This window comes from Pleuronectes platessa, chromosome 8 (genome assembly GCF_947347685.1).
Source record: "Pleuronectes platessa chromosome 8, fPlePla1.1, whole genome shotgun sequence".
In the NCBI taxonomy this organism is placed as follows: Eukaryota; Metazoa; Chordata; class Actinopteri; order Pleuronectiformes; family Pleuronectidae; genus Pleuronectes; species Pleuronectes platessa.
In genome coordinates, this window is record NC_070633.1 from 17,410,287 (window position 1) to 17,424,990 (window position 14,704).

A 14,704-nucleotide genomic window follows, 5' to 3' on the forward strand; every position below is an offset into this window, starting at 1 on the left:
AGGACTGAGAAGCTGCACAGATGATGTCAGGCTTAATGTCTTGGAAGACTTTGGCTGCCGGCCTAATGTGATGAACCTGTTGCTGTCAGTGATATTGCACAGCCACTGTCTGCGAAGATGATTGGTTTTTCCTTGTTTAAACCACTGAAAGGAGCAGATACAGTATGTGGGTACATGCCATTCAAATATCTTCAAGACTTTTATAGATGTGTACATTTGTAATCATTTCCACAGATGTTAAATGTGAAGATAGAGAGAGAGAGATTAGTTTAGACGTTTCCAATTTCTCCCAATGTTCAGTTGATAGTTCAGGATGAAGGAAGCAGTGAAGCTCAGAACAACGTTTTAAACAAACTTTAAAAAGCTGCGTCTGCACTTTGTCTCTATTTTCTCCAAAACTAGAACGAAACTATAAAGCTCTTATAGGCAAACCTAATAAATTAAGCGGAAATGACAGAGCAATGAAAGTGATGAGTTACTGCTTCTTTATATTTAGACCCACGAGCCCGTTCCTTAAAGTTGGAGTCACAAAGTCCTTCAGCAGCTGGGTGGATGTTTTGGGAGCACAGGAGAAAGTGGAGGAATGATCACAGAGCCGTAAAGTCCTCTGCTGAAGGTCAGGGTGGATGGATGAGCAAACAAAACATGTCAGGTATATTTATACAGGCCTGTAGCTCACTACCACAAACTGGTACTAACAAATGATTTAGTCCCGTCCTTAGGAAAATTAAATTATTATATTTGTCACAACATACTTTGTCATCAATTGTGGAAGAATGTAAATCTCGTGGTATCGTTCAGAAATTAGAAGATGTTAAAATGTCATCACATGACCTCTGTCGAGTTCCTCGCACTGCAGTAAGGTGTTCTATCTTTATCTCAGTTAAAGGACGGTCTTTGATTGTTAATGTCCTCCCTGGTCTTTCCTCGTCCATCTACTAATTTATGTTTGATGACTCTCAGCTCTTCTCAATCGATGTTGTGTGACCTGTTTCGGTCCGATGTTCAGAAAACAGCTGACCTGGTCTGTTTTCCGGTTCTCTTTGACTTGGTTTCTACGTGTTTTTGCTTCTTAACCAATATCGTGATCTCCACAAGCTGCATCCCAGACGGGCTCTATTCTTCAGATCCCCCTTGTTATCATGTTAGCGTCCTTACTGTAAGTCATGTGATGATGTGCAGTTGCTTAAGAGTTCCTGATACTTTCAGATACTCCAGTTAAAATAACTCTCCAATAGCAAATCTTGAATTTAAACAGTGAATGTAGAACCTTTGTGCTCAGACAATCCTCACCAAGGAAACAAATGGACTTTAGGACCTGGAAATATTACCATTCATTTACAGAATAACATTATCTCTCAGCGTCACACCAGGAATCAGTCAGCGTAGGAGCTTTGTGTCTTCGGGGTTCTGGGATCTGTTGATGCAATGAAACAGATAAAATACTCAAATCTGATTCTTTATTCTGACCTGATTCCGTTATAGATGTAACTACATGACCTACTTGGTTAGGATTAAGGAAACATGGAGTCAACTTACTTTGTTTATCAGGTTACCTTCATTATCATTTGCCTAAGATTAGAATGGCTGTGGTCACCAGGGTTTACTCTCACATGCAAACATTTCTCACTCTTTCTCATTTTATTTTAGCTGTAAAGAAAAAAAGCGAATGCATTTGGGGTATTGCCAAATGTCTGAATTCGAATGTATGTCCCAATCTTCCTCGGCGATGCTGTTTGCCAAGTTGTTTAAAATGTGCACATTTCCACTTTTCTGAAAGGACTCCTAATGTCGTGTGGAGATTCAGTCCTGACCTCAGAAAAGCTAAAGTAATATCACTGCAAGTTCTTAAGAATTCACACGATCCTTCTTAGCAGATTGTCGTACGATTGGTTCCTCGACTGCTCATCCCAAGGTCGAGAATATTTTGTTATCTACTATTGTTTTCTATTGTTTCCCACTTATGGCCTGATTATTATTCTGCTTTCTTTAAGTCAACTCGTTCTATGCTGTTCCGTGCGAGTGAGAAAACGTCTGTTCAACTCTTTTTTCCGTTTATCCAGTGTTTGATCAACCAGTGTGTGTCTGCGCTCTGTTCGACGTGTGTGTGTAACTCCTCCACTGAAGTTTAACATCGTCACTACAGCAAATCACGCTCCCTTATCTCGTCTATCCAGCCCAGCTCTCACAATTTAATCAGAATGGTTGTGTGTGTGTGTGTGTGTCGCTGCTGCGTTGTGTGTGTTTAAAGACTTGTTTCTCTCTGTTGATATATTACCACTCATTTTGTGGTTGTTTCTGTGTATGTGTGTGTGTGTTTGTCGGTGAATGCATTTGTCAGTGTTTGATTTTGATTAGAGGGGGCTCTCAGATCTTTCTGCAGAGCGAGAGCAGGAGCATGAGGAGGTATTTGTGTGTGTGTGTGTGTACGTGTCTGTTGGGGCATACTTAAAATAATGCGACATATGCACATGGACCCACACACACACACACACACACACACACACACACACACACATACACACATCGTGCCCTGCAGTGATCCTTCTCACTTTCTCTGATTCTCCTTTCATCTCCATTTCCTTCCTCCCCTTACTCTCTCACACCTCCTTCGCTCACACTTGTTTTTCACACTCTGCATTCAGACGTCAGCAGCCGGTGGCTTTTAATGAATGCCGCGGCCTAATGACTTTATCATTGGCCTTGATGGCCTCAGCTCAGCCGCGGCGACGTCTCGGCTGTAAATTGTTTTCCTAACCGAAGCCACGTGAAGAATTTCAATAGGAGCTCGAGTCAATACCGTCCGTGCTGCCCACCAGTCTCTACAGCGGCGCGCTACGTGGAGGTCAGCGAAGGGTTAAGCGTGATTGACACGGGAGTAGATGTGCGAGGTGGACTGGGTTGTGGGCTGACGTCATTCTCCTGGTGCCTATTGTTGTGTGTGGTGCGTGTGCGGCGCGGTTGTGTGCCTGTGTGTAGTCGGTTGATGGATTCATCAGGAGGATCAAGAGCGAGGACCACATCTGATACAGCGTGTTGACACCGGCGCCGACATCTGCGAGGCGGCTTTTCTGCAAATGGTGTGGTGTCAGATGTGCGTGGCTCTGTCCGTGAACCCACCCGCTATCAGAATAATTACACCCGCTCACACACACACACACTAAAAGACGTGTACACACACACACACGCCACCTGTCAGACCGTGCATGTACAGATAAAGCAGCACCCTCCACAGTGAGTCTGTCTGCCTGCTGAATAGTAAAACGGGGATGGATCCATCCAGCCCTCCTTTATCTCCCCTCACCTCTTGCACTCTTCATTTCGCTCCATCTCTCTTTTTCACAACCCCCCCCCCCCCCTTTCCCCTCACTCTGCCTCCCCTGCAGTTTGTGAATCCTCCAAATGTATCTGTCTCTTCTTCTTCTCTTCCTCCGCCTCGCTCCTCTCTTTTTCTCCTCTTCGTCCTCGTTGTTTTCTCATTGAGTTTTTTCATCCTCGCCGGACACACACACACACACGCACACAGACCCCCCCCCCCCCCCCCACCCAAAATCCCAATCCCTCTCCCCCTCTCTCTGTCTTTTCCCGTGCAACAGTGTGCAATCCCCATTTCTACACCAGACAGACAGAGACGGAGCAGCTGAGAGGAATACAGGAGGAGGGAGTAGAGAGGGAGGCAGAGACATAAAGAGGCACCGAGGAATTGATGGAATGACAGTCTGGTGGCAGGGGACACACACACAGAGAGAGCGCAAGAGAGAGAGCCAGAGAGAGAGAGAGCGGTAGAGGAAAGAGAGAGAGAAGAGGAGGGTGGGTGTGCGAGGCGGAGAGATAGAGGGGATGTAAAATAGGCAGCTTCAGTGACAGCGTAGACAAAGGTAGCTTCAGAGTGCATGTGCACCCTCTTTTTCATTCACACACACACACTCTCTCCCTCTCTCGCTCACACACACACACACATCCTCTCTCTCTTTCTCACTCACTCACTCACTCAGAGGGAAACACACACCCTGGAGCAGAAGCAGCAGAGCTCTGGTTGTGAGGCAGAATGAGAAGTGATATCTGTATTTCCACACACACAGCTGGCTGATGGACTAACTTCATTACAACACACACACACACATACACACAAACACACACCTGCTGTATGCACACTCACTAGCACACCTTGATTATAGGAAGGGGGACACGCACTTACACACATCCACTCGCAAGCTCACACAGTCTGTCTGTGGCCAGAAGTCAACATGGGTCTTGTGATGGGAACCTTCTCCATGCAAACCAAGCAGGTGAACTACCGCAAAGGTAAGAATGATATTTTCTTTAGATTTATCAGATGCCTCAGGATGTGTGTGTGTGTGTGTGTTTGTGTGTGTGTGCTCTTTCTTAAATGTGAGTAGGTGCCTGTCACATGAGAGCAGCACCTGTCATGTTGTGTGTTGTGTCTCAATGATGGAGTCTTGTATGTTTCCTCTCACAGTCATGAATATTGTACAAGAGGTGCATTATGGGATTGAGCTCGGCGTGTGCTAAGCAGGGATGTAAAGTTAACAAGAAAACCTGCCATTCATTGTTGGTTTAATGTGCAATCTCCAGGCCATCTGTTTGAGCTGCGGAGTTAGGAATGTGTGTGTGTGTGTGTGTGTGTGTGTGTGTGTGTGTGTGTGTGTGTGTGTGTGTGTGTGTGTGTGTGTGTGTGTGTGTGTGTGTGTGTGTGTGTGTGTGTGTGTGTGTGTGTGTGTGTGTGTGTGAGTGAGTGAGAAGCTGTGCCATTGGCTTTGTCTATAAAAGGTGATGGTATTCACCCCTGTCCGCTCTCCAGTCCAAACCAACCTGCTTCCTGTCTGCCCTGCTACTGTTTGACAGCAGGAAGCTGGCACTGACACTTGACTCATGCATGCTAATGTGTCCACACACACAAATTCACTGCGAGCAGGTTTGTCCAAGAAAATAAAGTATATCACATATGCACATAATTTACAGCTTTATCATATAGGAATATGCACGGAGGCTGTGGCAGCATTGTGTGTGTGCGCGTGTGTGTGTCTGTGTGCTCAGTAAATCAGTGTGGTGTCATCCATCAGCCTTTTGGCCGTGGTGTTTCCTGCGTGTGTTGACCTCGAACCTGATGGTTATCACCTGCAGACACACACGGAGCTGCACCACGAACACCAGGAGACAGGAAACAGCAGCCGGGTCATGTTTCTCCATTTGTCATGTGTTGAGGGAGAAACGGGAGAAGCTCTCGCAGAACCCTCTAATTGGACCATTAAGCCAAGTGAGCTCATGCAGGTTGTATGTCACATAGGCTGTGGAGGTGATGTCAGTGATGTCAAATATGTGATGTGGAAGTCGCTCAAGAAGAGACCTTTCAGCCGTGTGTGTAATCTGTGTTGAACATTACAGCCGGACCACACAGAGAATTGGAAACTGATGTAAAAATACTTTAGGGACTTTATGGAGTGTTTCAGAAATCCAGGCATGCTGTATATAGCATCCTGCGTAGGCTGTTTAGTTTAGATGCCGACCTGCGCCTCGTTTCATTGCATGGCAACAGCGCTCAGCAGTCTAGATCTGTGATGAATAGATAGTTGTGGCCCGTTCTCAAGGTGGATTGTTTTTCCTCGCAGCCTAAAATATAAAACCTATAGAAAGATGAGGCAGAGAAAACAAACACACACACACACACACACACACACACACACTTCAGAAAGTCGGCCATGTTGTCCTCTTCCATTTAAAGTACAACCCCTTTTACTATTTGGGGAACGGCAACAATGCTTACGAAGCAACTGTTTTTTGCGGGAAAGTCTCTCCTCTAGAGTATTGTGTAAATAAGAGCCACTTTGAAGTGTTGCCCTGTTGGGGTGTGAGGAAGAAGAGATGGATGAGTAAAGTGGGAGGGAGTGGGAGAGGGAAAACTGAGAAAAGTTGAGAGGGGAGGTGAGGTTGCTCCTCAGGGGACTGCAGTGTGAGTGAAGGCATTTATGTGTGTGTGTGTTTCGCCATCTGCTGCTGTGTTATAAAAAGGGGCCTAATGAAAGCAGGGCAGGACTCATTTTGCATGGAAGCTTGGCTCATCCTCCATCGCAGCTCAGAGCCAGGCAACAACCAGCTGAGACGAATCCAAAGTAGAGAAAACCGAAGTTTACAGGACATGAACTCGAAAGGATATTTGGACCGAGGTGCATATGGCAGGTTATTGCTAGGTTGTAAATAAAGATGGACAACGTGTTTACTTCCTCCTGTTGCACAAAAGTGAAGCTGTAATATCCTGGATACAGAGGCTGCCATCTTGCTTTGTTGAAGTCATTTGAAGCCGGAGTCTGTGTAGTAGTGATCTTGGAGTGGAGCTGCATTGTCGAGGTCCCGCTAATACACACTCTCGACCAATCAAGAGTAAGTCTCAGCTGTCAATCATTTTTATAGCATCAAATAAGTAGTTCAAACCAAGGTCTCTGGAAAAATTTGCCCTTGATCAAACATCAGTGTAATAGGAGCAACTTAAAGTGACACAAACCATGTTTGGGAAAAAGGTATGTTTATTTTGACTTTTTAATTCGGTCCATGTCCTATATGCTTACATGGAGGAGGCAGGGTTTGTGTCCTATACTACAGCCAGCCACCAGGGGGCCATAAGTAGCTGTCAATCTGTCCCCCTTCACATACGGTGTATGGTTTAGACCAGTGGACAGATGAAAGCTCAGATGATCACATTCAGATGTTGAGACTCAACAGAAGAAGAAGTGTGTGGTCGATGAGCTAAGACTCAGGACGTAGCTGAAACCTGTTGAACCACAGAACGACCAATTTGACATATTCACCACGTCATTGAATCCGTTTCCATTCTGCCTTGTGTCAACGGGTTTCAGCCTCGTATCTGTTTGAAAATCTGCTCACTCTGACATTACACAGACTTCGGGAGCCCGCTGGGGAGAGCACTTTTAATAACTGATTCAACTGATCAGAACACACATTGTTCACACATCCTCTGCAAGGAGAATATCTAGAAAAGACTCTCTGTCACTGAACAGTAGTCGTGAAGAGATGTGGGCCTCCTCCTCACTGGGCAACACTCGTATAGTTTGACCAAAAAAAGTAGTTAGTTTGTCACTAGCTCCTTTTTTGAAGAAAAACAAGTGGTCAGAAACTTCCAGTTTGAAAAGGTAACACTCAACGGGCAAACTCCCAAAACTTGGTCTGCCGACCGGTATTCAAGCTTCACGTTCACTTTCAACTCTGTAAGGTTACATTTTGCAAATAATAATCAGATTCAAGATTCAAAATACTAGAAGGTCCCTCAGTAGAGCACATGTGCCTTCACCAAGGTCCAACAGTCCCCTATGGCTCTGCACAAAGTTACAAACTCTCGGAAACATCATTCCCCTAAAACGTGCCTGATTTTTCTAATCAAGATTCATGAATTTTTCACTGAGAAATTAAAGAAAAAGTTGAGAAACGCCATGTCTTGTAATAAAGAAAGTTAAAAATAACCTGATAATAACTGGGTTCCTCCTTGGGTCGTGCCCCTTCCCTCCACAACATATCATGTAAATTGGTCGAGGAGAACTTACGTAATCCTGCTGATAAACAACAAGCAGAACCTTTTTGGTGGAGGTAAAAACCCGGCTCCTCTGTCTTGGTTTGATAAAGTGCACTTGTTTACATTAAGATTATCAAGCAATACAGAGGTGAATAAAACGATTTATCACTTTTAAAATCTCCTTCGGTCTTTTCATGCTGACCCTGAGCTGACTCTTATCTGGACGGATACGAAGCACGGAGCTTATTTAAGTATTTATGCCATTTTCATTCATCACTATGTTGCCGGATGAATGACTAACAAAGCACTCAACAGACGCTGTCCATTCACAGTCATCCAGATCTTTTCACTGGGATGAAAAGCGGTGAAATGAGTCGCTACACAAACTAAAGCCGGTGTTTTGGTCTGGTTTGTTAAATCAGGCCGATGAAAAGCAGACGTATTAGCCAGTGTCCTGGGGTCCACAGTGTTGTGTGGCTGGAGGTTGACATTAACACGTTTATCTACTTGCATCTCTCCTCACCTGGGGCAGAACAAAAAAGAAATTCACCCACTGTCACCGTGCACAGACCGCTCTGCGCACATGAAGAATTTCCCAGTGGGTTTGTTATAAACTCCCAAACCTGCCCCTCGCCAACACATTCATCTCCCTGTCTGCTCGCTCCATTTGTTTTCGCCTCGACTTTCATTTCTCGGTACTCACCCGCTCTGTCAAGTGAATTTTGGCTCTCCCTCTCTTTGTCTTGCCTTCCCCCTCACCTCATTTCACCTCCTCATTCTGTCTTTTATGTGTTTCTCCCTCCTTTCCTTGCTATTCCCCGAGCCGCTCTCCCTCTCGATCTATGGCTACTCGTCTGCCTCTGCTGTTTATCTTAGGGTTTCTGTCTCTTCCTCTCGAACCCTCACATCTCTCTGTGTTTTGGGGTTTCGAGCCGTGGACAGCCTCGCGCTGCTCCGAGATCGCTCCGGCTGTTTGAAGCCTCGCTAATCATGTCGGGTTGCAGTTTGCGGGGCCAGCGGAGTCGATGTAAATAGATGGGTCTGTTTGGGCATGTGTGAGTGTATCTGGATGTTCTGGAGAACAAGCGCCTCAGCGTTTCCATCTGCTGTGGGGCTAAATAGCTGAGAGGAGACCTGGTTTTCTTTAATAGGCTTTGTAGCCTCCACCTCTCTCTCCTCCCTGCACATCAAAAGAAGCGCACCAGAAGGGCCAATTAGACCAGCAGAAGAGCTTTATAGGCACATGGCAACGTGGAAACGGATATGTGGCTAATCCCGGGCCCGAAGCATGTGTGTGCTTGCGTGTCACCGAAGCGTGTAATGATGGGATTTTGATATTAAAACATCTTCCATTTCTTTCACGCTCTGCTCTGGCACTCTGCACAAATATTTACTGGGAGCGTCATTTCCATTAAGAAATATCTGCCCGTCATTTAAGATCCTCTGTCGGCGTTTGATCTACCAGTGTTGCAAATGAAACCCATATTTGCGCGTTTATGAAATAAATTAAAAAAAATCCATATGCTCAATAAACAAAGAAGCTTTATTTGCATAATATTTGCAGGCAAAGGCTTTGCTCAGTTCTTCAAACATAAACAACAGTTTCTATGTAATTTAGCTCCGCAGACGGCTCGGCTCTGCGCTCACCTCCAGGCCTTTCTAATACCGGGCCAATGAGAGAAATGCAGATGATGAATATAGATAGCTACTTAGCTCTGGATATATGGTTTGGGTTGTACACAGTTGTGACAGCGGTGACGCACATCACTAGGACCAAGTGAAGGTGGCAGTTGGAAATGGGAGCCAGGTAGTAAACAGTGTTTTACACCTCGTGCAAAAACCTGAGCTGTCGCAGCAACGTGAATTCAAATCAAAACAGTTGTCTTTTTCAGCAGATGCATATGTATACATCTATGTCATTTATTGAAATCTTAAGATCAAGTCTACTTTGATTTTCTTTGACTTCTTGAGACAAATTTCTGACACAAATCGCCAGTTTTTTCTTGTTGTTCTGTACATTTCATATTTAGATTTGATTCATTTCTCATTGTCACACTGATCTGTTACAGAACTGTGTTATTAAAACATGAGCAGGGGGAGGCTTTCCAAAGACAACAAATCACTCCTTTCTATCTACATATTCATCGCACTAATTAAACCCTACAGGAACTGTTTCATGGCTAATAAAAAATTATCTGTTTCTTTTTATGTCTTTAAACGAGGCAGTACGAAAAACGCTTAAAACAAATCCAATAATGTCACAAATCAGTCTTTATATTTATTATTTATTACTTTGGAGTTAAACTGCGGGGGCCATCTGTCGTCAAGCAAATCTACACACACACACACACACACACACACACACACACACACACACACACACACAGACCCCTGAGTTTGGTTTGTGACCTCTGAGAAATAAGGGGCTGTTGCTCTGTGAAGGAAGGACAGAGGCAAGATGAACAGCTTCAATTACTCGCCAAATAAAGAACCCAGGTGAATCTGTGAGGACAAATAAGAAGGCTCGGAGATTTATCATCGCTCTCTCTGACGTTCACACTCACTCTTCGGAAGGTGTCGCGTTTTCCTTACGTCTGCTTCCACCGCTCTGTTGTTTGTGTTGCAAGATGTTGTTGACGAACAATCTCGCCCTGGAAATAACACACGCTGACTGTTCTCGACCGTGTGTCACCCGACTCCGAGGAAGCAGGGATGTGTGAGGATGTGTGTGCTGTAAATAATGCATGATGTGCTGTATCCCTGCGCCCACATAAGCGTCCAGGTCAGTGAGTCATGGTCCGCGGTCGTGTCGAAGTCAAAGACACAGTTTCTACTTCCTCTCCCCGCAAAGAGACACAAAATGACAACCAGCAAGTCAAACACAGGGTTTCTCCTCCACAGCTCTACAAGTCTGCACCAGTTGCACCCTTCTGCACGATCCATCCATCCATCTGTTATCTACAGTGCTTATCCTTTTAAGGTCTGAGGGGCGGGAGTCAATCCCAGCTCAGACTGGGTGAGGAGACCCTGGACTGGGAAGGGCTGATATATAATCACACCTTTGGTCAGTTTAGAGTCGGATTCCCGGCCCAACCAGGTTCTGAACTGTTAACCTACTTGCTGTGAGGCGACAGTTCTAACCCCTATATCACTGAACTGCCTCAACACAATCGTTCTTTAACTTAATTCAATCACTTTGTCCTAAAAATGTCAGATAAACAAATTCAAACTCCTCCTTTGATATCTATGAAGCTCACATGCATTATTGACGGGCTGCTTGTTGGATCAAAAGCAAATCTTCAAATGTGGAGCCAGAGTAAATATTCAAAAACTGTTATTAATTTGGTTGAAGAATCCCCCCCCCCCCCCCCCCCCCCCCCCACCAAGCCTGTTTGTTTGAGATTAGACTTCACATAAACAACTGAATGGATTAATATGAAACTTGGGTGGTTTTGTATCAAGAGAGAAGCCATTGCATTTTGGTGTGGATCTAAATTTGTGGGACAGATCCAGGATTATTATTTCAGTTCTTAAAAATAAAATTAGCCATATTAAGGGAACCAATATCTAAGAGTGTGTGAAATTTTGTGCAGCTCTACTGAGTGGCACTACTTGTTTGTTTGCCTGTTTGTTAGAAGCATTACGTAAAAGTACTGAACCAATTTCCATGACATCTCCTGAAGGGGCGGGCCACGGTGACCCAGTAAGAACCCATTACATTTTGTGTGCGGATCTGGAACAGGGGGTGGATCCGGGGTTTTATTTTCCACTGGGAAGTCTCTTCAACATACTCGTTGATTATTTGAGAGAATAATTTATGGATCTTGAGAAAAGAAGGGCACTGATATTTACACGTGAGATTTGCTGCAAAGATCGAAATGAAATCCCCATCTAGTGAATTTAAATGTGATTTCATAAGGGGACTGTTGTCGGAGGTGTCATCTGAGGGCCGTTCTTTTTGTCAGCAGAAACACCAGGGGCGACACATGTATCTCAGTGAGTGTCGTTTTCAGCTCTTTCTGTTTCCATTTCAATCCAGTGGGATTTAAAGAACCAGTTCAATTATTAACAGTGTTTTTCCGGCTGCTCCTTCCTCCGCCGCCGTATGCGTGTGTGTTTACAAAGGCGTCCAATGTCAATCTAGATAGCTGTGACAACAATGGTGAAGCAGAAACCGTGTCCAAGAGGAAGGCGACACTGTTCCCTCCACCCAGTCCCTCTCTCTCTTGCTCTCTCTCTCTCCCTCCCTATTTAGTCCTTCCCATTGATTCCCTCTTTAATCACTCTTCATCTCCTCCTGCTCCATTTCTCAGTCCAAATTCTGCCGTCGACCGGCTTTACCCCTTCTTCTCCCGCCTTACACATCCATCCTTCCTCCCCTCCGTCATGCCTCCTCACTCTCTCCACTTAATCTGTCCCTGCTTACCCCCCCTCCCCTCACTCCATCCCTCTCTTCCCCCCTGGATGACGACAGATCAATAGCGGAGGATCCTTTAATTATTAAATATTTTCATAATGTGATGGGAGCTGGCAAAGAGGCTCGGCGTGCATCCACTAATAAAGTCGCGGGGGAGTGTCAGTGTGATCTGGACGGTGGATAGATATTAGTATTGATTGGTATTGATTTTCCTAATAGACATGTTCTTCCCTGTCTGAAGCTGCGCTGTCCCTGCTGAGTGATCTCAGAGCCCTGTGTGCCAACAGGCCACACAGCAGCTGATCGATTTTTAATCTACAACCTCTGATGGATCCTTTAGGAGGAGAGGAGGGAGATTTCTATGTTGCACGTCCGCAGGTTGGCGTGAACGTGCAGCTTTTTACAGAGCTGAGCTGAATTTCCAAAGCTTCCACCCAGTCGTTTTATAATCTCAATCAAGATCTTTGGAGGGTTTCACGCTCTCTCTCTCTTTCCTCCTCATCTTCTTTGTTTTTTTCATCCTGCTCTCAGAATATTTTTTCGTATGTTTGCATGTCCCCCCCGCTCGCCCCGGCTGTCTCTCTCTCTGCCAGTCGCCCACTCTTTTGGCTTTTGTTATCCACTTCTTTCTTTTTCCTTTTGGCTCTCTGCATCTCGTTCTAATCTCCCGCTGGAAGCTTTTCTGTTGTGTTTCCGGCTCTTTCTTCCATTGCCAAATATGTTTCTATCTCTGCAGTCACTGCTATTCTCTTCCTCGTGCCCTCCTCTTCCTACTCTTGCTGTTTCTCCCCTCTTTTCCACTCCTCTGTCCCTTATTTAATTTTTCTGTAAAAGTGTGGCAGGGGTCTCTTGTGAAAGCGTCTGCCTGCAGGGAGGCACCAGGCGATTCGGCTGCAATACTTTACATACCAGCACAGAAGCAACCCACCCTCTGCCACATGTTAATCTTTCTCTGCACTCTTACAGACAGACTTTGAAATGATCACCAGAAGGAGAAATATTTCTGTCAGCGTGTGGGCCTGTCGGAGAGACAGGGCGGGGAGGGGGGGGGGGGACATGTCAGGAACAGTGTTTGATACAACATGAACACAAGGCTGATATGTGTGGGGAGATTTATGGGAAGAGATGGACGGATAAAGGCGACTGTCGTAGGCCGTATGTGCCCGGAGACAAATTCAGAGATGGATGGTGCGGAGAGAGATGGATGGATACGGTTTGAGGCTGAAGATGAAGCTGGGTGAAGAGAAGATGGGGACCAAATCATTTTGAGAGCCTCTAAATTCCAAAAGGAAAATAACAGTGGGTTTTATACAGTGGCTGAGCAAGTAGAGAGTGTGTGTGTGTTCACTTGTTTTTATTACCTCTTTAGTCATAAACACACGCCTCATTGATACCAAAGGATTTTCCTCGTGAGGCGAAAAACATTCTTTCTGAGGTCGTGGTTAAGGTCCAGATGATGGACGTTGATGCAAAGCCCTAATAACGACAGGTGTGAGAGAGTGTGTGTGAGTGAGAGTGAAAGTGTGAGTTTGAGTGTGGAGTGAGTGAGAATGTGAGTGAGAGAGTGAGTGTGTGTGAGAGTGAGAGTGTGCGTGTGTGAGTGTGAGAGTGTGAGATAGTGAGAGTGTGAGTGTGAGAGTGTGAGAGTGACAGTGTGAGTTTGAGTGGGGAGTGAATGAGTGAGAGAGTGAGTGTGTCTGAGTGAGTGAGAGTGTGAGTGAGTGTGTGTGAGTGAGAGAGTGAGAGAGTGAGAGTGTGAGAGTGAGAGAGTGAGAGTGTGAGTGAGTGAGAGTGACAGTGTGAGTTTGAGTAGGGAGTGAGTGAGAGAGTGAGTGTGTCTGAGTGAGTGAGAGTGGGAGAGTGTGAGTGAGTGAGTGTGTGTGAGTGAGAGAGTGAGAGAGTGAGAGAGTGAGAGTGTGAGTGAGTGTGTGTGAGTGTGTGTGAGTGAGAGAGTGAGATTGTGAGAGAGTGAGTAGCAGGTAATGCTGCATGCTGATTGGATTCCATCAGAGACCTGATTCTATTGGCTCTCGGTTGGTGCAAGTGCAAAATGTACAGTATGTACATGTGTGTGTGTGTCTGTGTGGCATGTCATATACCCCCCACTGCTGCCCATTCTGTCTCTCTCTCGGTTGTTAAAAAAACACACACGGATCATTATTGAGCAAATTCTCATAGTAGCAGATTGCAGTTTTTTTTTTTTTTAGTCACCAACAAAATCTTTCCAGCTTATTGTCCATATGGCTTCTTCAGAATCACTCCTCGTTCATTATTCACCAACAGCCGACAAAATGTGTCACATTTTCTGAGGAGACACAACATTTGCAGAAGCATCAACACGGACGATCTGTCGTGATTAAAAAAAGGACAATGTTCCACCTCTACTGCTGAAAACTGATACATGCAGAATCAATTCTTGCTGTTGAAAACATATTTTGACAATATATATATATATATATAACCCTAACCCTATATATAAAAGGAAGAGATTAAATATTTTCATCCTTGGAATGAACTGTGACTTTGGCCACGGCTGAAAATAACATTTTCACTTGTTGTAGGCTGGACCGTGTCCTCAGGCTGTCGTGGGTTTAATATCAGGCCTGAGCTGAGTCCATCAGCCAGGTCAGTGATCAGCACATGAGAGTCAGGCATCACATTTCCTGTTCAGTGTCAGTATTATTATTTGTGGGAAATATTTGGAGCCTCTGTTCTCCTCGCTATGTTTATTCGAGGATGACCTT

General features: G+C 45.1%; 1 protein-coding gene across 1 annotated transcript in view; it reads left to right on the top strand.

Moving 5' to 3' along the window:
* Positions 1 to 4,056: 4,056 nt before the first annotated feature.
* LOC128446041 (Kv channel-interacting protein 1) overlaps positions 4,057 to 14,704 on the top strand; it is a 22,829-nt gene continuing 12,181 nt past the window's right edge. Inside the window, exon 1 of the mRNA XM_053428992.1 lies at positions 4,057 to 4,305. Within this exon, the coding sequence (XP_053284967.1) occupies positions 4,248 to 4,305 (58 nt within the window). The 5' untranslated portion in view covers positions 4,057 to 4,247. The remainder of the gene's footprint in view (positions 4,306 to 14,704) is intronic.